At 41.4% G+C, this 24710-nt stretch overlaps 1 protein-coding gene across 1 annotated transcript in view; it reads right to left on the reverse strand.

Moving 5' to 3' along the window:
• Positions 1–22023, reverse strand: part of LOC129857104 (neuronal acetylcholine receptor subunit beta-2-like) — an 86045-nt gene extending 64022 nt beyond the window's left edge. Inside the window, exon 1 of the mRNA XM_055925039.1 lies at positions 21731–22023. Coding sequence (XP_055781014.1) covers positions 21731–21776 — 46 coding nt within the window. The 5' untranslated portion in view covers positions 21777–22023. The remainder of the gene's footprint in view (positions 1–21730) is intronic.
• Positions 22024–24710: the final 2687 nt, after the last annotated feature.

The following is a 24710-nucleotide window of genomic DNA, read 5'->3' on the forward strand; positions in this document are numbered from 1 at the left end:
CCTCTCTCTCCCCTTCCCCTGTCTCTTTCTCCCTCTCTATCCCCTTCCATCTCTCTTACGCCCTCTCTCTCCCCTTCCCTTTATCTCTCCCTCTCTCTCCCCTTCCCCTTTCTCTTTCTCCCTCTCTATCCCCTTCCCATCTCTCTTACTCCCTCTCTCTCACCTTCCCCTCTTTCTTTCTCCCTCTAGCCCCCATCCTGTCTCTCTCCCCTTCTCCTTCCCCTCTCTCTCTCTCTCTCCCCCCTCTTTCCCCTACTTTCTCTCTCTCACCCCTCTTTCCCCTGCTCCCTCTCCCCCATGTTCTCTCTCTCCCCCTCCTTCCCCTGCTCTCTCTCTCTCTCTCTGTGGCGTTCTGTGTTCAGTGAGCATAAATGACGGCCTCAGTGGTTGGATCAATGAAGACTCTAATCATAAACCGTAAACTCCCCCATCCCTCTCTCTGTTTCTATCTCCATCGCTTTTTCTCTCTGACAGCCTGTTACTGTATTGTCTCTTCCTTCGTTCCCATCGCTGTCATCAATACAAATGCTGTCAGCCTGTGTGTAGCTATTTGTCTGTTTGTTGTGTGTGTTGGTGTGAGTGTGTGTAAGGGGGGTAAAGACGTGCTTGTGTGTATGTGTTTAACTTTGTGAGTTTGTTTTTTAGGGGTGATGGGGTAGAGCTTGAGGCTGAGGATTGTGTGTGTGTGTGTGTGTGTGTGTGTGTGTGTGTGTGTGTGTGTGTGTGTGTGTGTGTGTGTGTGTGTGTGTGTGTGTGTGTGTGTGTGTGTGTGTGTGTGTGTGTGTGTGTGTGTGTGTGTGTGTGTGTGTGTGTGTGTGCCACATGAATAATACACATTGCTACTGAACAAAGCACTGTGGGCTCAGCTCCTGATCTCAGACATGCACTACAGACACACACACTCCTTGAATGCCCTTGACTACGCTCGTCACTATGAACACACACACACCTAGGATACAAACACACCTGCTGCTAGGCTTTAATGACATCCCTCACAATATACTCACAGAGAGCATCTGAATAAATGACCACCATTATCTCTGTCTTTCTCCTTCTCTCTATCCCCCTTTCTCCCTCTCCTTCTGTCTCTCCCCCTTTCCTTTCCCTCCCTCCCTCCGTCTCTCCCGGAAACTGTGTCACAGTCAGGCACAGGCAGAATGTTGCTGGTAGCTCAGGTTGTACCCAGCCTGTTTTCCATTGCAAATATTGCAAAGTTAATGTGACACCATGAATATTTCAGACAGACTCCCACATCAGACCTCAGTAAAACTGAGGGAAGGAGGTAGAGGTACGCCATGATGACCTCACCCTGAGACTAAATCAGGATGAGACTAGATAAGACTGAGGGAAGGAGGTAGAGGTATGCCATGACGACCTCACCCTGAGACTAAATCAGAATGAGACTAGATGAAACTAGATAAGACTGAGGGAAGGAAGGTAGATGTACGCCAAGATGGCCTACCGGGTGGCGCAGTGGTCTAGGGCACTGCATCGCAGTGCTAGCTGCACCACCAGAGTCTCTGGGTTCGCGCCCAGGCTCTGTCGCAGCCGGCCGCAACCGGGAGGTCCGTGGGGCGACGCACAATTGGCATAGCGTCGTCCGGGTTAGGGAGGGTTTGGCCGGTAGGGATATCCTTGTCTCAGTATGTAAAATGTAATAAAATGTATGCACTCTACTGTAAGTCGCTCTGGATAAGAGCGTCTGCTAAATGACTAAAATGTAAATGTAAATGACCTCACCCTGAGACTAAATCAGGATGAGACTAGATAAGACTGAGGGAAGGGAGGTAAAGGTACGCCATGACGACCTCACCCTGAGACTAAATCAGGATGAGACTAGATGAGACTAGATAAGACTAAATCAGGATGAGACTAGATAAGGATGAGACTAGATGAGACTAGATAAGACTGAGGGAAGGAGGTTGAGGTACGCCATGACGACCTCACCCTGAGACTAAATCAGGATGAGACCAGATAAGACTAGATTAGACTGAGGGAAGGAGGTAGAGGTACGCCATGATGACCTCACCCTGGGACTAAATCAGGATGAGACTAGATAAGACTGAGGGAAGGAGGTAGAGGTACGCCATGACGACCTCACCCTGAGACTAAATCAGGATGAGACTAGATGAGACTAGATAAGACTGAGGGAAGGGAGGTAGAGGTACGCCATGATGACCTCACCCTGGGACTAAATCAGGATGAGACTAGATGAGACTAGATAAGACTGAGGGAAGGAGGTAGAGGTACGCCATGATGACCTCACCCTGAGAATAAATCAGGATGAGACTAGATAAGACTAAATCAGGATGAGACTAGATAAGGATGAGACTAGATGAGACTAAATCAGGATGAGACTAGATAAGGATGAGACTAGATGAGACTAGAGAGACTAAATCAGGATGAGACTAGATGATACTAGATAAGGATAAGACTAGATAAGGGTGAGACTAGATAAGGATGAGACTAGATGAGACTAGATGAGACTAAATCAGGATGAGACTAGAGGAGAGTAGATAAGGATGAGACTAGATAAGGATGATACTAGATAGGGATGAGATTAGATGAGACTAAATCAGGATGAGACTAGATGAGACTAGATAAGGATGAGACTAGATAAGGATGAGACAGATAATGGTGAGACTAGATAAGGACGATACTAGATAAGTTGAGTTGGGCTCTGGGATGGTGCAATTGTTGAGAGGGTGAGCTTATGGTTGTGTGGGGGTAAGGGCTGAATGTGTGTGGGTGTATGTGTGTATCCCACAACTGTTGAGAAGGAAGAAGTAAAAGATGTTAGGGACTATAGAGGATGATTCACAGCAATATGTAATAAAAATCGAGGTGAGGGCGATGGAAATGCATTTGGCAATGGATCTGCTTCGGTTCGGTGGATGGTGCTGTGTGCACTTTTCGAAGGATGGATCCCAGTCGGTCCGGGGCTGTGCGATGCGGGGGGTCGGGGGTGGTCTGCCGGGCATTGGGATGACAACCCAACTCGAGATGGGGGCTTTTGGCAGGTGGAATAGTGGGGACCAATTGGAGGTTTGCTTAGTGGAGATGCAAATGTCATGGTACAACTATATAGACACTCAATCATTATGTTACTTTTTAATAGGACGTTTACAAACATATATTTTGATAAAAATAATTGAAAGGTGTGTCTCATTATGGTAAGTGGTGAAATAAGTATAGCCAGTTACAATTGTAATGGCTTAGCAGATAATAAGAAAAGACGATCAGTATTTACCTGGCTAAAAGAGAAGGATTATAATATCTACTGTTTACAGGAAACCCATTCGACAGTTTTAGATGAAGTTTTGAGGAAAAAGAACTGGGGGGGCAAAATATATTTCTCCCATGGGCAAAGAAATTCAAAAGGGGTGATGGTTTTAATTAATAATAACTTTGATCCAAATGTGCAACTTGTCCAAACAGATCCTCAAGGTAGATGGATTATTTTAAATATGTTATTGGACAATAAACATATATGGCTTATTAACCTATACGGTCCGAATAATGATGATCCAAGCTTCTTTGACAATATATATAAGAATGTATCAACTCTACAAGCAACACTAGACTCTATTATTATAGTGGGAGATTTTAATACGGTCTTAAATACCTCTATGGACCGGAAAGGAAATCACACTACAAACTATCACCCTCAGGCACTTAAGGAAATCAGGAATGTCATGGATGTATTGGAATTAGTAGATATATGGAGACTTAAATACCCTGACCTAGTGAGATATACATGGCGGAGGCTTAATCAAGCTAGTCGCCTTGACTACTTTCTTATATCATTCTCTCTGGCACCAAAAGTTAAAAAGTGTTTGATAGGGGACAGAATGCGGTCGGACCATCACATAATTGGCATATATATTACTCTTACAGAATTTCCACGTGGGCGAGGATATTGGAAATTTAATCAAAGCCTACTAGATGATAACTTGTTTAGAACTAGGACAGAAGAATTTATAACTGACTTTTTTAGACATAACATAGGTACAGCAGATCCCCATATTGTATGGGACACTTTTAAGTGTGCCTTTAGAGGCCATGCAATTCAGTACTCATCTATAAAACAAAAGCAATTTCGATCAAAAGAGTCCATATTAACAAAGGAAATTGAAGGACTAACAGTACAGTTAGATAACAATAAAAACGGTACCATTGAGGCACAGAATAAGTTAGAGGAAAAACAAAAAGAAATGGAGGAACTTATTCAAGAAAGATCCAGTGTAATATATTACAAAAATAAAGCGAACTGGATGGAATATGGGGAAAAATGCACCAAATTCTTTTTCAATCGTCAATATAGAAATGCTACCAAAAAAAACGTATTAAAACTTGTTACAAATGATGGAGTCACGCAAGATTCACCAAATGATATTTTGAAAGAGGAAGTAAAGTACTTTAAGAATATGTTTTCGTTTCAGGCTCCTCCATCTCCACTAACTGAAACTAATTGTATGGATTTTTTCCCTAATAATAATGTAAAATTAACATCTGTACAGAAAGACTCATGTGAAGGCCTAATTACAGAGGAGGAACTACTTGATGCAATTGGGGCCTTTAAGGATGGGAAAACTCCAGGACTGGATGGCATACCAGTGGAAGTATACAAACATTTTTTTGATATACTCAAAGGACCATTATTAGCCACTCCTATATAAATGATAGATTATCTGTAACGGCGGTCCTCCTCCTCTTCATCTTCGGAAGAGGAGGAGTATTGAGGGAACCAAGGCGCAGCGAAGTTTGAACACATATTTATTTAACAAAAACAAGAAAACGATCGTGAAGCTAAATAAACGATGTGCACACACAGGCTACAAACGTTTAACATAGACACGAACTTGTATAAACTAACAAAATAACAAAACGGTGTAGACAGACCTATACGACGAACTTACATAAAACAACAAGAACGCACGAATAGAACAATTAGACTACACAAACCGAACAAACCGTAACAGTCCCGTATGGTGCAAACAATTACACAGACACGGAAGACAATCACCCACAACGAACACTGTGACAACGCCTACCTAAATATGACTCTTAATTAGAGGAACGCAAAACACCTACCTCTAATTAAGAGCCATACCAGGCAACCCAAAACCAACACAGAAACAGAAAACATAGAATGCCCACCCAACCTCACGTCCTGACCAACTAACACACATAACAAACTAACATAAATAGGTCAGGAACGTGACATTATCAGACACGCAACAAGAAGGTGTGATATCATTATTACTGAAACAGGACCCAAGTGGTATATATAAAGATCCAGTTCATTTAAAAAATTGGAGACCTCCTACACTTCAGTGTTGTGATGCAAAAATCCTAGCAAAATGCTTGGCGCATAGAATAAAAAAAGTTTTGTCAGATATTATTCATCCTAATCAGACAGGTTTTTTTACATGGACGATACATTGGAGATAATATAAGGCAAGTACTGGAAACAATGGAACACTATGAAATATCGGGGACACCAGGCCTGGTTTTCATAGCTGATTTTGAAAAGGCTTTTGATAAAGTACGACTGGAGTTTATATATAAATGCCTAGAATATTTCAATTTTGGGGAATCTCTTATAAAATGGGTAAAAATTATGTATAGTAACCCTAGGTGTAAAATAGTAAATAATGGCTACATCTCAGAAAGTTTTAAACTATCTAGAGGAGTAAAACAAGGTTGTCCACTATCGGCATATCTATTTATTATTGCCATCGAAATGTTAGCTGTTAAAATTAGATCAAACATTAATATTAAGGGATTAGAAATCCAGGGCCTAAAAACTAAGGTGTCATTGTACGCTGATGATTCATGTTTTCTTTTAAAACCACAACTAGAAACTCTCCACGGCCTCTTAGAGGATCTAGATACATTTGCTATCCTCTCTGGATTAAAACCAAATTATGATAAATGTACCATATTACGTATTGGATCACTAAAAAATACACATTTTACATTGCCATGTAGTTTACCAATTAAATGGTCTGACGGTGATGTGGACATACTCGGTATACAAATCCCAAAAGAAAGAAATGATCTCACTCCAATAAATTTTTATAGAAAGTTAGCAAAAATAGATAAGATCTTGCTGCCATGGAAAGGAAAATACCTGTCTATTTGTGGGAAAATCACCCTAATTAACTCTTTAATCATATCACAGTTTACCTATTTGCTGTTGGTTTTGCCTACACCTAGTGACCTGCTTTTTAAATTATATGAACAAAAAATATTCAATTTTATTTGGAACGGCAAGCCAGATAAAATTAAAAGGGCCTATTTATATAACGAATATGAATTCGGAGGGCAGAAATTATTAAATATTAAAGCATTAGACCTCTCACTAAAGGCATCAGTCATACAAAAGTTATACTTAAATCCAAACTGGTTCTCTAGTAGATTGGTACGAATGTCTCATCCTATGTTCAAGAAGGGCCTTTTTCCCTTTATTCAGATTACACCTGCTCACTTTCGGTTGCTTGAAAAGGAAATCATTTCCAAAATATCTTTATTTTTTAAACAAGCCTTAGAAAGTTGGTTGCAATTTCAGTTTAATCCACCTGAAAGGACGGAACAAATAGTACAACAAATCTTGTGGTTAAATTCAAATATAGTAATTGATAAAAAAACTGTATTTATCGAAGAAATGTTTAAAAAAGGTATAATTTTTGTGAATGATATCATAAATAGGACTGGTGGAGTAATGTCACACATGCAGCTAACACAGACATATGGAAATGTCTGCTCTACCCAAAATTACAACCAATTAATTGCGGCATTACCACAAAAATGGAAGAGGCAGGTGGAAGGGGATAAAAGTAAGGAACTTGTATGTCGGCCTTATATTAAAGAACATAAATGGTTAAAGAAAAGTGTGATAAATAAAAACATATACAAATTTCATTTAAGGACCAAAAAACTTACAGCTGTGCCATATAAATTGCAAAATAGTTGGGAAGAGATTTTCGATGTACCCATTCCATGGCACATGGTTTATGAATTGATACGCAAAACAACGCCGGATTCAAAACTTCGAATTTTTCAATTTAAATTATTGTACAAAATTCTTGCAACTAATAGAATGTTATATATATGGGGGATACAATCTTCCCAGCTCTGTAGATTCTGCTGTGAGGAGGCAGAGTCATTAGACCATTTATTTTGGTATTGTCCGCATGTAGCTCGTTTTTGGTCACAGGTCCAGGAATGGTTGAAGAATTGCAACATTTGCGTAGAACTAACGCTACAGATAGCAATACTGGGGGATTTGAAAAGCCATAGTCAATCAATCAATAATATAATAATTATTTTAGCAAAAATGTTTATTTTTAATTTACAATCCATGGAAGCTATGAGAATAGGAAGATTCAAATCTTTTGTGAAGCATCACAGCACAGTTGAAAAATATATGGCAAATAAAAATCCGAAATGGATGATGTTGGAAGATAGATGGGAAAGGTTGAGTGGAGCTGAAGGGTGGGACTAATAACAAGATAAACAATGTAGGGCATACGGGATCTGTGAAATGTGTATAGGTGTGGAGCTATTGTGAAATAGCACAGTTACAAGTGGAAATCAAACTGGATGGACAACAGAAATAGAGGAAGGACTAAGAACAAACAAGAGAGAACTATTATAAAGTAGACTGTGTCTGTAAAATGTGTATAAGATGTATAAATTGAAGGTAAAAACAGAAATGTTTATCAGTTTACTCCAATTGGGGGATCGGTGGTAGGGTTTGCGGGGAATAATAATAAAGGTATACTCTTTAAAAAAAGTATGTATGTCTATGTAGGTATGTGTATGTATATATGTGTATATGTATGCATACGTGAATGGATATATATATTTACCCAAAAAAATATGGGGGATTGGAAATGATGCAGACAATTACATTGGAAGCAACATTCTTTCCGCAATATTAAGCTGATCCACCCCCCCAAAAAAATAAAAAATAAAAAAAATAAATAAATAAATTAAAAATTAAAAAATGACGACCTCACCCTGAGACTAAATCAGGATGAGACTAGATGAGACTAGATAAGACTGAGGGAAGGAGGTAGAGGTACGCCATGATGACCTCACCCTGAGAATAAATCAGGATGAGACTAGATGAGACTAGATAAGACTAAATCAGGATGAGACTAGATAAGGATGAGACTAGATGAGACTAGATGAGACTAAATCAGGATGAGACTAGATAAGGATGAGACTAGATGAGACTAGAGAGACTAAATCAGGATGAGACTAGATGATACTAGATAAGGATAAGACTAGATAAGGGTAAGACTAGATAAGGATGAGACTAGATGAGACTAGATGAGACTAAATCAGGATGAGACTAGAGGAGAGTAGATAAGGATGAGACTAGATAAGGATGATACTAGATAAGGATGAGATTAGATGAGACTAAATCAGGATGAGACTAGATGAGACTAGATAAGGATGAGACTAGATAAGGATGAGACAGATAATGGTGAGACTAGATAAGGACGATACTAGATAAGGATGAGACTAGATAAGAATGAGTCTAGATGAGACTAGATGAGACTAAATCAGGATGATACTAGATAAACATGAGACTAGATAAGGATGATACTAGATAAGAATGAGACTAGATAAGGATGATACTAGATAAGAATGAGACTAGATAAGGACGATACTAGATAAGAATGAGACTAGATAAGGACGATACTAGATAAGAATCAGTCTAGATAAGGATGAGACTAGATGCGACTAAATCAGGATGAGACTAGATAAACATGAGACTAGATAAGGATGATACTAGATAAGAATCAGTCTAGATAAGGATGAGACTAGATGCGACTAAATCAGGATGAGACTAGATGAGATTAGATAAGGATGAGACTAGATAAAGATGAGACTAGATAAGGGTGAGACTAGATAAGGATGATACTAGATAAGGAAGAGACTAGATAAGGATGAGTCTGGATAATGATAAGACTAGATAAGGATGAGACTGGATAATGATGAGACTCGATAAGGATGAGTCTAGATGAGGATGAGACTGAATAATGATGAGACTAGATAAGGATGAGACAGGTTTTGTCTACAAACATGGTTTTGCTTTTTTTGGGTGATTCGAATAGTTGTAAGACTTCATGTGTATCCCATCTGAACCCCAAAACACAGAGGTCTAAGAAACAGCAACACACTCATGAAACACACACTCGTGTTTTACTTCACACACACACAGCCCATTTCACACAAATATTCAAACACATTCATACACACCACAGGAGGATGGTGGCACCTTGGTTTCCAGGTGTTTAATGCCATTCCACTGGCTCCGTTCCAGCCAATATTATGAGCCGTTCTCCCCTCATCAGCCTGCACTGACACACACCTCAAACCAACAGATAGAAGGTTAAGACACACTCTACTGGGGAAACCGGGACACACAGGGCCAGCACCCTGCATCTAAATGGAATCATCCTGTTTGGCTTATTGTAGTGATGATGATTCCTATTTATATAGAAACCCTTTTGTACAGTGGGAGAGTGTTGTCTTGGCTCTGTCTTGGCTCTGTGCTTAACGTTGTTGTCCTGTTGGAAGGTGAACCTTCGTCCCAGTCTGAAGTCATGAGCGCTCTGGAGCAGGTTTTCATCAAGGATCTCTCTGTGCTTTGCTTTGTTCATCTTTCCCTTGATCCTGACTAGTTTCTCAGTCCCTGCTGCTGAAAAACATCCCCACAGTATGATGCTGCCTCAACCATGCTCCACCGTAGGGATGGTGCCAGGTTTCCTCCAGACGTGATGCTTGGCATTCAGGCCAAAGAGTTCAATCTTGGTTTCATCAGACCAGATAATCTTGTTTCTCATGGTCTGAGACTCTTTAGTTTTTTTTTTGGCAAGCTCCCCTCGGGCTGTCGTGTGCCTTTTACTGAGGAGTGACTTCTGTCTGGCCACTCTACTTCAGTAGCAGTGACAGTAGCAGTAGCCATAGCAGTAGCAGTAACAGTAACAGTAGCAGAAGCAGTAACAGTAGCAGTAGCAGTAACAGTAACAGTAGCCGTAACAGTAACAGTAGCAGTAACAGGGTCAGTAGCAGTAACAGTAGCAGTAGCAGTAACAGTAGCAGTAACAGTAACAGTAGCAGTAACAGTAGCAGTAACAGTAACAGTAGCAGTAGCAGTAACAGTAGCAGTAACAGTAGCAGTAACAGTAGCAGTAGCAGTAACAGTAGCAGTAGCAGTAGCAGTAGCAGTAGCAGTAGCAGTAGCAGTAACAGTAGCAGTAGCAGTAACAGTAACAGAAACAGTAGCAGTAACAGTAGCAGTAACAGAAACAGTAGCAGTAACAGTAGCAGTAACAGTAACAGTAGCAGTAACAGTAGCAGTAGCAGTAACAGTAGCAGTAACAGAAACAGTAGCAGTAACAGAAACAGTAGCAGTAACAGTAACAGTAGCAGTAACAGTAGCAGTAACAGAAACAGTAGCAGTAACAGTAGCAGTAGCAGTAACAGTAGCAGTAGCCATAACAGTAGCAGTAACAGAAACAGTAGCAGTAACAGTAGCAGTAACAGAAACAGTAGCAGTAACAGTAGCAGTAGCAGTAACAGTAGCAGTAACAGTAACAGTAGCAGTAACAGTAGCAGTAGCCATAACAGTAGCAGTAACAGAAACAGTAGCAGTAACAGTAGCAGTAACAGAAACAGTAGCAGTAACAGAAACAGTAGCAGTAACAGTAGCAGTAACAGTAACAGTAGCAGTAACAGAAACAGTAGCAGTAGCAGTAGCAGTAGCAGTAACAGTAACAGTAACAGTAGCAGTAACAGTAGCAGTAACAGTAACAGTAGCCGTAAAAGTAACACTAGCAGTAGCAGTAGTAGTAACAGTAGCAGTAACAGTAACAGTAGAAGTAACAGTAGAACTAGTTGTAACAGTAGAACTAGTTGTAACAGTAGCAGTAACAGTAGTAGTAACAGTAAGAATAGCAGAAAGAGTAGCAGTAGCAGTAACAGTAGCAGTAGCAGTAAGAGCAGCATACCACCCTGCATACCACTACTGGCTTGCTTCTGAAGCTAAGCAGGGTTGGTCCTGGTCAGGCCCTGGATGGGAGATCAGATGCTGCTGGAAGTGGTGTTGGAGGGCCAGTAGGAGGCACTCTTTCCTCTGGTCTAAAAAATATCCCAATGCCCCAGGGCAGTGATTGGGGACACTGCCCTGTGTAGGGTGCCGTCTTTCGGATGGGACGTTAAACGGGTGTCCTGACTCTCTGAGGTCATTAAAGATCCCATGGCACTTATCGTAAGAGTAGGGGTGTTAACCCCGGTGTCCTGGCTAAATTCCCAATCTGGCCCTCAAACCATCATGGTCACCTAATAATCCCCACTTTACAATTGGCTCATTCATCCCCCTCCTCTCCCCTGTAACTATTCCCCAGGTCGTTGCTGCAAATGAGAACGTGTTCTCAGTCAACTTACCTGGTAAAATAACGGTAAAAAAAAAGAGTAGCAGTAGCAATAACAGTAACAGTAACACTAGCAATAACAGTAGCAGTAACAGTAGCAGTAACACTAGCAGTAACAGTAGCAGTAACAGTAGCAGTAACAGTAGCAGTAGCAGTACCAGTAGCAGTAGCAGTAACAATAACAGTAACAGTAGCAGTAACAGTAGCAGTAACAGTAACAGTAGCAGTAACAGTAGCAGTAGCAGTAACAGTAGCAGTAACAGTAACAGTAGCAGTAGCAGTAGCAGTAGCAGTAGCAGTAACAGTAACAGTAGCAGTAGCAGTAACATTAACAGTAGCAGTAACATTAACATTAACAGTAACACTAGCAATAACAGTAACAGTAGCAGTAACAGTAACAGTAGCAGTAGCAGTAACAGTAGCAGTAGCAGTAGCAGTAACAGTAGCAGTAACAATAACAGTAGCAGTAGCAGTAACAGTAGCAGTAGCAGTAACAGTAGCAGTAACAATAACAGTAGCAGTAGCAGTAACAGTAGCAGTAGCAGTAACAGTAGCAGTAGCAGTAACAGTAACATTAACAGTAGCAGTAACAGTAACAGTAGCAGTAACAGTAACACTAGCAATAACAGTAACAGTAGCAGTAACAGTAGCAGTAGCAGTAACACTAGCAATAACAGTAACAGCAGCAGTAGCAGTAACAGTAGCAGTAACAGTAGCAGTAACAGTAGCAGTAACAATAGCAGTGACAGTAACAGTAGCAGTAACAGTAACAGTAACAATAACAGTAGCAGTAGCAGTAACAGTAGCAGTAGCAGTAACAGTAGCAGTAACAATAACAGTAGCAGTAGCAGTAACAGTAGCAGTAACAGTAGCAGTAACAATAACAGTAGCAGTAGCAGTAACAGTAGCAGTAGCAGTAACAGTAGCAGTAGCAGTAACAGTAACATTAACAGTAGCAGTAACAGTAACAGTAGCAGTAACAGTAACACTAGCAATAACAGTAGCAGTAGCAGTAACACTAGCAATAACAGTAACAGCAGCAGTAACAGTAGCAGTAGCAGTAGCAGTAACACTAGCAATAACAGTAACAGTAGCAGTAGCAGTAACAGTAGCAGTAACAGTAGCAGTAACAGTAGCAGTAACAATAGCAGTGACAGTAACAGTAGCAGTAACAGTAACAGTAGCAATAGCAGTAACAGTAGCAGTAACAGTAGCAGTAACAGTAGCAGTAACAGTAGCAGTAACAGTAGCAATAGCAGTAACAGTAGCAGTAACAGTAGCAGTAACAGTAGCAGTAACAATAGCAGTGACAGTAACAGTAGCAGTAACAGTAGCAGTAACAGTAGCAGTAACAGTAACAGTAACAGTAGCAGTAACAGTAGCAGTAACAGAAACAGTAGCAATAGCAGTAACAGTAGCAGTAACAGTAGCAGTAACAGTAGCAGTAACAGTAACAGTAACAATAGCAGTGACAGTAACAGTAACAGTAACAGTAACAGTAACAGTAGCAGTAGCAGTAACAGTAGCAGTAGCAATAGCAGTAACAGTAACAGTAGCAGTAACAGTAACAGTAGCAATAGCAGTAACAGTAGCAGTAGCAGTAACAGTAGCAGTAGCTATAGCAGTAACAGTAACAGTAGCAGTAACAGTAACAGTAGCAGTAGCAGTAGCAGTAACAGTAACAGTAGCAGTAACAGTAGCAGTAACAGTAGCAGTAACAGTAACAGTAACAGTAGCAGTAACAGTAGCAGTAGCAGTAACAGTAGCAGTAACAATAACAGTAGCAGTAGCAGTAACAGTAGCAGTAGCAGTAACAGTAACAGTAGCAGTAACAGTAACAGTAGTAGTAACATTAACAGTAACAGTAGCAGTAACAGTAACAGTAGCAGTAGCAGTAACAGTAACAGTAGCAGTAGCAGGAGCAGTAACAGTAGCAGTAGCAGTAACAGTAACAGTAGCAGTAACAGTAGCCGTAACAGTAACAGTAGCAGTAAGAGTAGCAGTAACAGTAGCAGTAGCAGTAGCAGTAACAGTAGCAGTAGCAGTAGCAGTAGCAGTAACAGTAGCAGTAGCAGTAAGAGTAACAGTAGCAGTAACAGTAACAGTAGCAGTAACAGTAACAGTAGCAGTAAGAGTAACAGTAGCAGTAACAGTAACAGTAGCAGTAACAGTAACAGTAGCAGTAACAGTAACAGTAGCAGTAGCAGTAGCAGTAACAGTAGCAGTAGCAGTAGCAGTAACAGTAGCAGTAGCAGTAACAGTAGCAGTAACAGTAGCAGTAACAGTAACAGTAGCAGTGACAGTAACAGTAACAGTAGCAGTAGCAGTAACAGTAACAGTAACAGTAGCAGTAACAGTAACAGTAGCAGTAACAGTAGCAGTAACAGTAACAGAAGCAGTAACAGAAACAGTCATAGCAGGACAGTGTGATTTGCAGCAGGCAGCCGATACGAATGACGTACAGATCAGATCAGTCAGCAGAAAGTGATCTGAAGGAGCCCAGTCAGCTGAGAGCAGAGAAGCCCAAAGATAAAGGATGTAGCGAGTCTGAGGGGGAAGTACTGATTAAGCATTTCCTCTCTAGTTTCCCTGAGTGATATAACAGCTGCCAACACCTAATTGTTCAATTGAACCGCCAAATGTTACTGGAAGGCAATGGGCTAAGGGTGGCAGGCAGCCGGCTTAAGTAATGATAAGGGAATCACTGCTGGTGAGGGCTGACTCTGAAATGCAAGTGAATACGCTAACCAGTTGTAAATAATGTTCAGTAATATATTCATTGCACGTTGCTATGCTAAACAAATCATTGTAATGTAGCTAGCGGACTAGCTAGCTAGCAAGCAGAGGTTCAAGGATGACGAGAGACAAGAACTTCAATAAATAATGATTTGATAAATAATGTATGAATAGGCAACTGTTGATTGTCAAGTCAAGAATATAACGTTAACGTTTGTTATGGAGGACAGCTAGGCTAACGACGTTAGATAAGCACACAGTGAGGCTTATATTAACCCCCGCTGTACCAAACCAAATGCTAGGCAAGAAGCACGGGGAAATAATGTTGTGTACTTTTTTAATAGGGGCTATGACAGTCTATTATAAAGCAGTCTGGCAGTACTGTTGACAGTATTTCAATCTGAAGACGGTATGGTTTGAAGTGACAGAAATGCCTCAGAATGGCATTGGGAAGTTCAGAAGATCATAAGGTCATAATTGTGTATGATATTCTGTTGATGATGTTATTTCCCCCAGTCTGATTTAGTACCTGGTCTTGTCCACTCTGTTCTAATGAGTCCTGTGCAGCTTGTGGGCATTGTAGAGGGGAACAGAATATACATGTGTCCCTGTGGGTATTACTGTATCTTTCAGTGATGGGGTCCTAACATAACAGATAGACACATTTGTAAGAAGAAAACAGAAACCACTCTGTTTATTACAACCGTATCTAGCAGCTAACGGAGGTTACTGATATAACCCCGGTTCTAGGAACCAAGCGCAATTTTATTTATTTGATTTCAGAGTTTTTCTCACGACCTCATTTTCAAATTAGGCAACCCCAGGTTTGGGAAACGCTGGCCTACACACTGAGACAGCAACTAGAGTCATCATCATACTACTACCAGGTAATGGAGATTTTTCTGAAAGGTGTTCAAATGTCCTTGGAAAGACGGTGTGTGTGTGTGTGTGTGTGTGTGTGTGTGTGTGTGTGTGTGTGTGTGTGTGTGTGTGTGTGTGTGTGTGTGTGTGTGTGTGTGTGTGTGTGTGTGTGTGTGTGTGTGTGTGTGTGTGTGTGTGTGTGTGTGTGTGTGTGTGTGTGTGTGTGTGTGTGTGTGTGTGTGTATTGGGCTGTAAGATATGGGAGATAAATATAGAACAGAGGGTGACCAACACTATCTCTCTCCATCATTGTTATTAGTGTGTGTGTGTGCGTGCGTGTCTGTGTGTGTGTGTGCGTGTGAGAGTGTTCTAGAGATAGTAAGGAGTGCATTTATATATGCATGATTCCTTTACGTGTGTCTGGGTAGAATAATGTATGCATGTCTGCACGTTCTTGTATGCATGTGTAATATGTATGTGTGTAATATGTATGTGTGTGTCTGTGTGTAATCCTGAGGCCTATGATTTAATATTAGATTCAGTCTTGGGTGTTGACTGTATGTGTGTGCATTGTATACAGTTAATGTGTGTGTGTCTGTGTGTGTGTGTGTGTGTGTGTGTGTGTGTGTGTGTGTGTGTGTGTGTGTGTGTGTGTGTGTGTGTGTGTGTGTGTGTGTGTGTGTGTGTGTGTGTGTGTGTGTGTGTGTGTATGTGTATGTGTGTGTGTGTGTGTGTGTGTGTGTGTGTGTGTGTGTGTGTGTGTGTGTGTGTGTGTGTGTGTGCAGGGTAAGTGGTTGCCGTTGGCTGGTGTTTTGTGTTCTTTCGGCTCATTAACCTCTCTGTAATTTAGTGTTGATGTCTGCTCAACATGGATTGGCCCAGAGAGGAGCAATAAACACATCACTGATTGGCCGAGTTACAGCTGCCTTTAGATTTCCAACCAATCAATAGAGAGTGACAGGACAGGGGACTCCCCCTCAGCCCTGGGTTAACTAACCATCTATCATCACCAGTATAACAATGAGACACACACACACACATTAACTGTATACAAACAGGGTAGTTAACGCATTAACTGTATAAATGAGTAGTTAACGCACAGCGGAGGGGGTGTTTTATACACACATTTGGAAAGCCAAAAAGATCATCAAATGTATTTTATTTTCATATTTTCCCTGTTCCTCTATTCTCCGGTATCCTTCCTCGTAGTATCGCCGTTCCGTTTTCACTGCTTCTAACTCCTCCTTAGGACGGCGATACTCCCCTGGCTGTGTCCAGGGTCCTGCTCCATCCAATATTTCCTCCCATGTCCAGGATCCTTTTCCGTCCAGTATTTCGTCCCAGGTCCATTTCCCCATTACGCGCTGTTCCCTCCTATCACGCTGCTTGGTCCTTGTTTGGTGGGTTATTCTGTCACGAACGTCGTAGTGAGGAGACTAAAGCGCAGCGTGATGTGAATACATCTTCTTTAATTATAACGAAGAATAATAACTAAACTAATACAAAATAACAAAAACGAATGTGACGCTAAATATAACGATTGCAGACATGCAACATCACATAGACAACTACCCACACATATGATATGGCAACCTAAATATGATCCCCAATCAGAGACAACGATAAACAGCTGCCTCTGATTGGGAACCCATCCAGGCCACCATAGACCTACATATGTCTAGACTAGAAACACACACCTAGACATACAAAACCCTAGACAAGACAAAAACAACACATACCACCTTCGTCACACCCTGACCTAACCAAAATAATAAAGAAAACAAAGATAACTAAGGCCAGGGCATGACACCAATTGTGTGTCCACATCACCAACAAACTATCATGGTCCAAACATACCAAGACAATCGTGAAGAGGGCACGACAAAACCTTTTCCCCCTCAGGAGACTGAAAAGATTTGGCATAGGCCCCCAGATCCTCAAAAGGTTCTACAGCTGCACCATCGAGAGCATCCTGACCGGTTGTATCAACACCTGGTATGGCAACTGCTCGGCATCTGACCATAAGGCGCTACAGAGGGTAGTGCGAACGGCCCAGTACATTACTGGGGCTAAGTTTCCTGCCATCCAGGACCTATATAATAGGCGGTGTCAGAGGAAAGCCCATAAAATTGCCAGAGACTCCAGTCACCCAAGTTATAGACTGTTTTCTCTGCTACTGCACAGCAAGCGGTACCGGAGCGCGAAGTCTAGGACCAAAAGGCTCCTCAACAGCTTCTACCCCCAAGCCATTAGACTGCTGAACAATTCATAAAAACAATTCATAAAAATCAATTTACATTGACCCCCCCCCCCCCCCCTTTTACACTGCTGCTACTCGCTGTTTGCTTGTTACCTATGCATAGTCACTTCGCCCCCACCTACATGTACAGATTACCTCATCTAGCCTATACCCCTGCACTCTGACTCGGTACCGGTGCCCCCTGTATATAGCCTCTTTATTGTTATTCTTCTTGTGTACTTTATATTTTAGCCTACTTGGTAAATATTTTCTTCTTCTTGAACTGCACTGTTGGTTAAGGGCTTGTAAGTAAGCATTTCACGGTGAAGTCTACACTTGTTGTATTTGGCTCATGTGGCAAATAAAGTTTGATTTGATTTGATTTGCACACTCCCTCAAAACTTGAGACATCTGTGGCATTGTCTTGAGTGACAAAAGTGTACATTTTAGAGTGGCCTTTTATCGTCCCCAGCACAAGACGCACCTGTGTAATGATCATGCTGTTTGATCAGCTTCTTGATGAGCCACACCTGTCAGGTGACTGGATTATCTTGGCAAAGGATAAATTCTCACTAACAGGGATATAAACAAACTTTTTAGAGAAATACGCTTTTTATGAGTATGGAACATTTCTGGGATCTTTTATTTCAGCTCATGAAACATGGGACCAACACTTTACATGTTGTGTTTATACTGTATTTCTGTTCAGTATATTTGCAGACCTGAAGAAATTTAAGCAGCACTTTGAAAGCAAGCATTACAAGTCTCAAATGGTCCCAGTACTGGTTGATGTGCAGGCCTAAGTGGCCACACACACTCAAATGGACCTACAGCTGGGGTAAGAGTCTTCCATCATTCACACACAGTAGACATAGTGTAAACCACCAGGTTGTCAACAAAATGCTGTCCTCAATGCTATTGTCTATGGCTCAATTTGTGGAAATGCTGTGATCACTCATCGTCTTTAATGACCACGAATTGAATGCTGCAACTGAGACGGAATGACGTCGAGGGACACACTCAGAGTCCCCGAGTATGACTGGACATGGGGTAACAACAACCTAAAAGGGGTGTAGAAGCACACCAGCACCACATGTTATGTTTATTCCATGTCCACCCATCCCTCTAGCTACCCCTTATTCCACACTATGTCTTTCATGTCCCATGGTCCCTCAACTTCTGACCCTTTTAACTCTCCATCTTATCGCTGTAAACCCACCCTACGTTCACCCAATTTCCCTATGCTGCTTCCTTCACTTGTTCTTCTACTGATTTGATAACATCTAGACTCAGAAACACATTTAAAAGTTTTGTGGTGTACTGTTTTTGCTACCTTTCTTTCACCTAAGTAAATTCTGTCCTCCTGCTCATCCTGGGGGTCAGACTGAATGCAATGGTAAATGTGCTGCTCACAATTGATAGCAGCAACATGGACCTGTTACATTTACCAGAAGGGTGTTGATATAGCTGTGTGTAGGCATGGCTACATGGACCTGTTACATTGACCAGAAGGGTATTGATATAGCTGTGTTTAGACATGGTTACATGGACCTGTTACATTGACCAGCAGGGTGTTGATATAGCTGTGTTTAGGCATGGCTACATGGACCCGTTACATTGACCAGAAGGGTATTGATATAGCTGTGTGTAGGCATGGCTACATGGACCTGTTACATTGACCAGAAGGGTGTTGATATAGCTGTGTTTAGACATGGCTACATGGACCTGTTACATTGACCAGAAGGGTGTTGATATAGCTGTGTTTAGGCATGGCTACATGGACCTGTTACCTGCTCTTCAATGTCCCAGGTTTGTGGCATTGATGAAGAAATCATTTCATCTTTACTTACATTCAGATGTTTATATGTTATGTATAAAAGGCACATGTATGCATTGTTTACTATTTAGATTTCATTAAAACAATTTAATTGTTGGAGTTAAGGTGTGTGGTGGTTATTTGTTTATTATCAAATGAGGAGAGACAAACTTATCACACAAGTCAGATTTATACATAAACTAATCTTAATTCACTTATTAATAAGGAAGGCATGTCACACCACACACACAAGTTAATGATGTGAGTACCCTGCAATAGTAATGGCTGGTCGACGAACCACCCTTATATGATTCGTTGAGATCCCCGACACAAAAGAAACAAAGATCTTTTATAGCAAAGATACACCCGCTTAGTCTACATGACAAACAACAGATGTGTGGAATGGGTCACAAGGTTAGGACTTGTATAAAATAAATTGACAATTCACAGCAGACAGTATCTACTGTAAAGACTGTTCTCATTGTGTGGAAACCAGGGTCTGGCCCCCAAAAACAAAGTTCCTCTCATCATTATCCATACCGGAGCCATCTCCAGCCTGGTACCTCCCAGCACACAAACACCAACTCATGCTATGGAATGCGGTCTTTAGGTTTTATCACCAAAGGCATGGTAAATCCACAGTCAGCATTGAGCCCCCAGAGGCCCAACTCAGAAGACCATGCCCAGATGACAGTGTTATAAGACCCTTATTCTATTCCACAAAACAAATCAAATCAAATGTATTTATATAGCCCTTCTTACATCAGCTGATATCTCAAAGTGCTGTACAGAAACCCAGCCTAAAACCCCAAACAGCAAGTAATGCAGGTGTAGAAGCACGGTGGCTCGGAAAAACTCCCTAGAAAACAACCATTTGATGCAATAACAGTATTATAGCATCATCTTGTAATTTCGCTCTCACAGGTGTTTGACGTGATTAATGGGTGACTGGTGCATTCTGGTCAAAAAAATATACTTATTCATTCATGATTATGGATACATTCTGCAATGAGTTAATTTGACTTTGAATCTGCAACAGAACATGTCAACAAGTTAGTTCTCAATTGCTTTAATACAGCAGTGCATTCTAACACCATGCCAACTTATTCAAATAGCTGGCTGACAGCAAACGTGTCAGCTAGAGATGAAGTGCAAGAGCTTTCAGGGATCTGTAGTCTATGTGCAAGAGCTTGCAGGGATTTGTAGTCTTGCATGATGTCTACTTGATGCTAGTTAGCATTTTGGAATCTGAGAGTAAATAGAGCTGAATATATAGATAAAAGTCTCCTTGTCTGAGAGAGATTTACACGAGAGCGAACCATTTCCATGTTTGACTGCTTGGTTTTATGACGCGTCCACTGTGGGGCTCAATTGTGTAGGTAGGGGTGTGTGTGTGTGTGTGTGTGTGTGTGTGTGTGTGTGTGTGTGTGTGTGTGTGTGTGTGTGTGTGTGTGTGTGTGTGTGTGTGTGTGTGTGTGTGTGTGTGTGTATTGAGACACCCTCGAAGAGTGGAGTCACAGCCAGGGTCTGCCATTATCAACGGTGACCCTGATGCAATTATTTATTTATTTATTTATTTTACCGTTATTTTACCAGGTAAGTTGACTGAGAACACGTTCTCATTTGCAGCAACGACCTGGGGAATAGTTACAGGGGAGAGGAGGGGGAAGGGGTTAAGTGGAGGGGAAATTAGGGTTAAGTGCCTTGCTCAAGGGCACATCAACAGATTTTTTACCTTGTCGGTTCAGTTATAACTAGCAACCTTTCAGTTACTGGCCCAACGCTCTAACCGCTAGGCTACCTGCTGCCGTGTGTGTGTGTGTGTGTGTGTGTGTGTGTGTGTGTGTGTGTGTGTGTGTGTGTGTGTGTGTGTGTGTGTGTGTGTGTGTGTGTGTGTGTGTATGTGTGAATCAATCATACCTCTAACCTTGGATCCCACACTAGGGTGATAATGTTACTTGATCTGTGTACTATAAGCCAGGCCAGCTATACAGTGACACATAATCTTCCATTATCAGTCATGCAACGTCATTATAATGGCTAAGTAATATAGACTAAAAGGCTATGTTGATGGGAAAAACATGTGGCTTCTCTCAATAGAAAGAAAGACATATCCACACAGTAAAGGGGACTCAATAATCATGGATTGCTTGGGTATAGGATTCAACGCGTCTTTTATTGTAGGAGGGGAACTCACCTTCTCCATTGTATTGCATTCTACAATATATGAACGCGTAGCAGAAAGATAAATATTGTCTTCCTGGTTGCCTTCAGTGATGTTGTCATAAAAGATCACCCCAGTTGAGCGCATAACGTAATGCAGTTATGATGTACCATTTCTCCCTAACATCATCATTCCGTTGTAGCCTAGTACGTACTCACACACAGCCGTTAGGAGAACGATGGTGACACAGCAATGAAACAGTCATTATCTCTATCTTGTCTTCTCCTCTCCCTTTATCCAACTATCCCTCCCTCAAAGCATCCTTCCATTAAATCTATAGAAGACTAATGTATGGTGCTTTCAGCACCCCGTGGTCGTACCGAGAAGAGCCACACAAAAGCGCATCATTCCCGGGTCCGGCGAGCCATTAACACAGCCTCGACAGACAACTTACTCACCTCTCACAATGGCGAGTACGCACAGCAGCAGCGTCCAAGCGCCCATCGCTGCTCAGATGCGTGCGTATGTGTGCGCTCCGAACCAAAAGGTGCTCACTCGAACAGCGAACGCCTCCGGAACACACACAGTGTTCTTATGATATTCCGATATTAATTCTTCACTCGGTACCTGTCATGGTTCCGTCAGGTCTTCTCAGTAGAGACAGTTTTTATTCGTGTCTAAAATCTCCAGGTATACTTGGGAGTCGAGCCGAGCGGGATTGGCTGTCCGTGTTGTGCTAACAGCCTGGTCTTATAGACTAGACGTAACATAGTAAATGTAAATCCGGGACACTCAAATTAGTCACCTTATTTTTGGTTTGGTTACATAAGACAGAAGGTTACTTAAGGCAAAAACTAAAGAGTGGTAGGGTGGTTGGTCCGAGTGGATGGGTGGACGTTTAATGCGAAGGTGGATGGGTGGGAATATAACGCGAAGTATAGCAACCCAAAAGTTGCATTTCGAATCTCATCACGGACAACTTTAGCATTTTAACGAATTACCAATTTTGCAACTTCTTATGACTTTTGATCTATTTTGCAACTATTTAGCATTTAGCTAACCCTTTCCCTGACCCTAATCTTAACCCTTTAACCTAACCCCTAACCTTAACCCTAAACCCTAGCCTAGGTAATGTTAGCCACCTAGCTAATGTTACTGTTAGCCACCTAACTCATGTTAGCGAAAACAAATTGGAATTTGTAACATATGATACGTTTGCAATTTTGTAACATATTGTACGAATTGCAATTTGTAAGATATCATACGAATTGTAATTCGTAACATATCATATGAAATGGATGATGGACATCCACTAATTAATACATACAGAGCCTTGCAAAAGTATTCATCCCCCTTGGTGTTTTTTCCTATTTTATTGCATTACAACTTGTCATTTAAATCTATTTTTATTTGGATTTCATGTAATGGACATACACAAAATAGTCCAAATTGGTGAAGTGAAATGTAAAAAATTACTTGTTTAAAAAAATACAAAAATGGAAAAGTGGTATGTATTCACCCCCTTTGCTATGAAGCCCCTAAATAAGATCTGGTGCAATCAAAGCCACATAATTATATAAATAAAGTCCACCTGTGTGCATTCTAAGTGTCACATGATCTCAGTATATACCTGTTCTGAAAGGCCCCAGATTCTGCAACACCACTAAGCAAGGGGCACCACCAAGCAAGCGGCACCATGAAGATCAAGGAGCTCTCCAAACAGGTCAGGGACAAAGTTGTGGAGAAGAACAGATCAGGGTTGGGTTCTAAAAAAATATCTGAAACTTTAAACATCCCACGGAGCACAATTAAATCCATTATTAAAAATGTAAAGAATATGGCACCACAACAAACCTGCCAAGAGAGGGCCGTCCACCAAAACTCACGGACCAGGAAAGGTGGGCATTAATCAGAGAGGCAACAAAGAGACCAAAGATGACCCTGAAGGAGTTGCAAAGCTCCACAGCCGAGATGGGAGTATCTGTCCATATGTTCACTTTAAGCCGTACACTCCACAAAGCTGGGCATTAAGGAAGAGTGGCCAGAAAAAAGCCATTGCTTACAGAAAAAAATAAGCAAACACGTTTGGTGTTCGCCAAAAGGCATGTGGAAGACACCCCAAATATATGGAAGAAGGTACTCTGGCCAGATGAGACTAAAATTTAGCTTTTTGGCCATCAAGGAAAACACTATGTCTGGCACAAACCCAACACCTCTCATCACCCCAAGAACACCATCTCCACAGTGAAGCATGGTGGTGGCAGCATCAAGCTGTGGGGATGTTTTTCATCAACAGGGACATTTTTGAGGGAAACCTGTTTCAGTCTTCCAAAGACTTGAGACTGGGATGGAGGTTCACCTTCCAGCAGGACAATGACCCTAAGCTTACTGCTAAAGCAACCCTCGACTGGTTTAAGGGGAAACATTTAAATGTCTTGGAATGGCCGAGTCAAAGCCCAGACCTCAATCCAAATGAGAATCTGTGGTATGACTTAAAGATTGCTGTACACCAGCGGAACCCATCCAACTTGAAGGAGCTGAAGCAGTTTTGCCTTGAAGAATGGGCAAAAATCCCAGTGGCTAGATGTGACAAGCTCATAGAGACATACCCCCAAGAGACTTGCAGCTGTAATTGCTGGAAAAGGTGGCTCTACAAAGTATTGACCTTGGGGGGTGAATAGTTATGCATGCTCAAGTTTTCAGGTTTTTAGTCTTATTTCTTGTTTATTTCACAATAAAAAATATTTTGCTTCTTCAGAGTGGTAGGCATGTTGTGTACATCAAATGATACAAACCCCCCCAAAATGTATTTTAATTCCAGGTTGTAAGGCAACAAAATAGGAAAAATACCAAGGGGGTGAATACTTTCACAAGCCACTGTACCATACGAAACGTAGCATATCATACCAGTAAGTCTTTTGGATTACATTTAATATGTTACGTCTACCCCTGAGTCCAGGTTGGTGCCGAGCAATGGATGAGCTAGAAAATAAGGGAGGGGGAGGTGGGGAGGATGTGGGGTACAGCAGTTTCCCATCACTTGGCAGCATGTGCTGTCATTTAATTTATCACAATATCCTCGGTTGATATTGAGGGGGAAATTAAAATGACAGTTGACCTAAAATAGCAAAACGATGTTTAAATGAATCAACTATGATGCCATCAATTAGGCCATGTGTCTGACTCTGCCTATGTCTCCCTACATTTAGTAAATAGGCATAGGGACAAAGCTACCAGGTTTGAATAGCAGGATTTATCAAACCTTTTGAAAATCAGGCCTCGGTTAAAGGGTCATATTTCCATCCACTCAACATGACCAACTGACGTTTTGACTGAGACTGTTTGTAGTCCAGTAGACTGTCTGTGGTCCAGTAGTCTGTCTTGTCCAGTAGTATGTCTGGTCCAGTAGTCTGTCTGGTCCAGTAGTCTGTCTGGTCC

The sequence above is a fragment of the Salvelinus fontinalis genome, chromosome 6 (genome assembly GCF_029448725.1).
Source record: "Salvelinus fontinalis isolate EN_2023a chromosome 6, ASM2944872v1, whole genome shotgun sequence".
Taxonomy (NCBI): Eukaryota; Metazoa; Chordata; class Actinopteri; order Salmoniformes; family Salmonidae; genus Salvelinus; species Salvelinus fontinalis.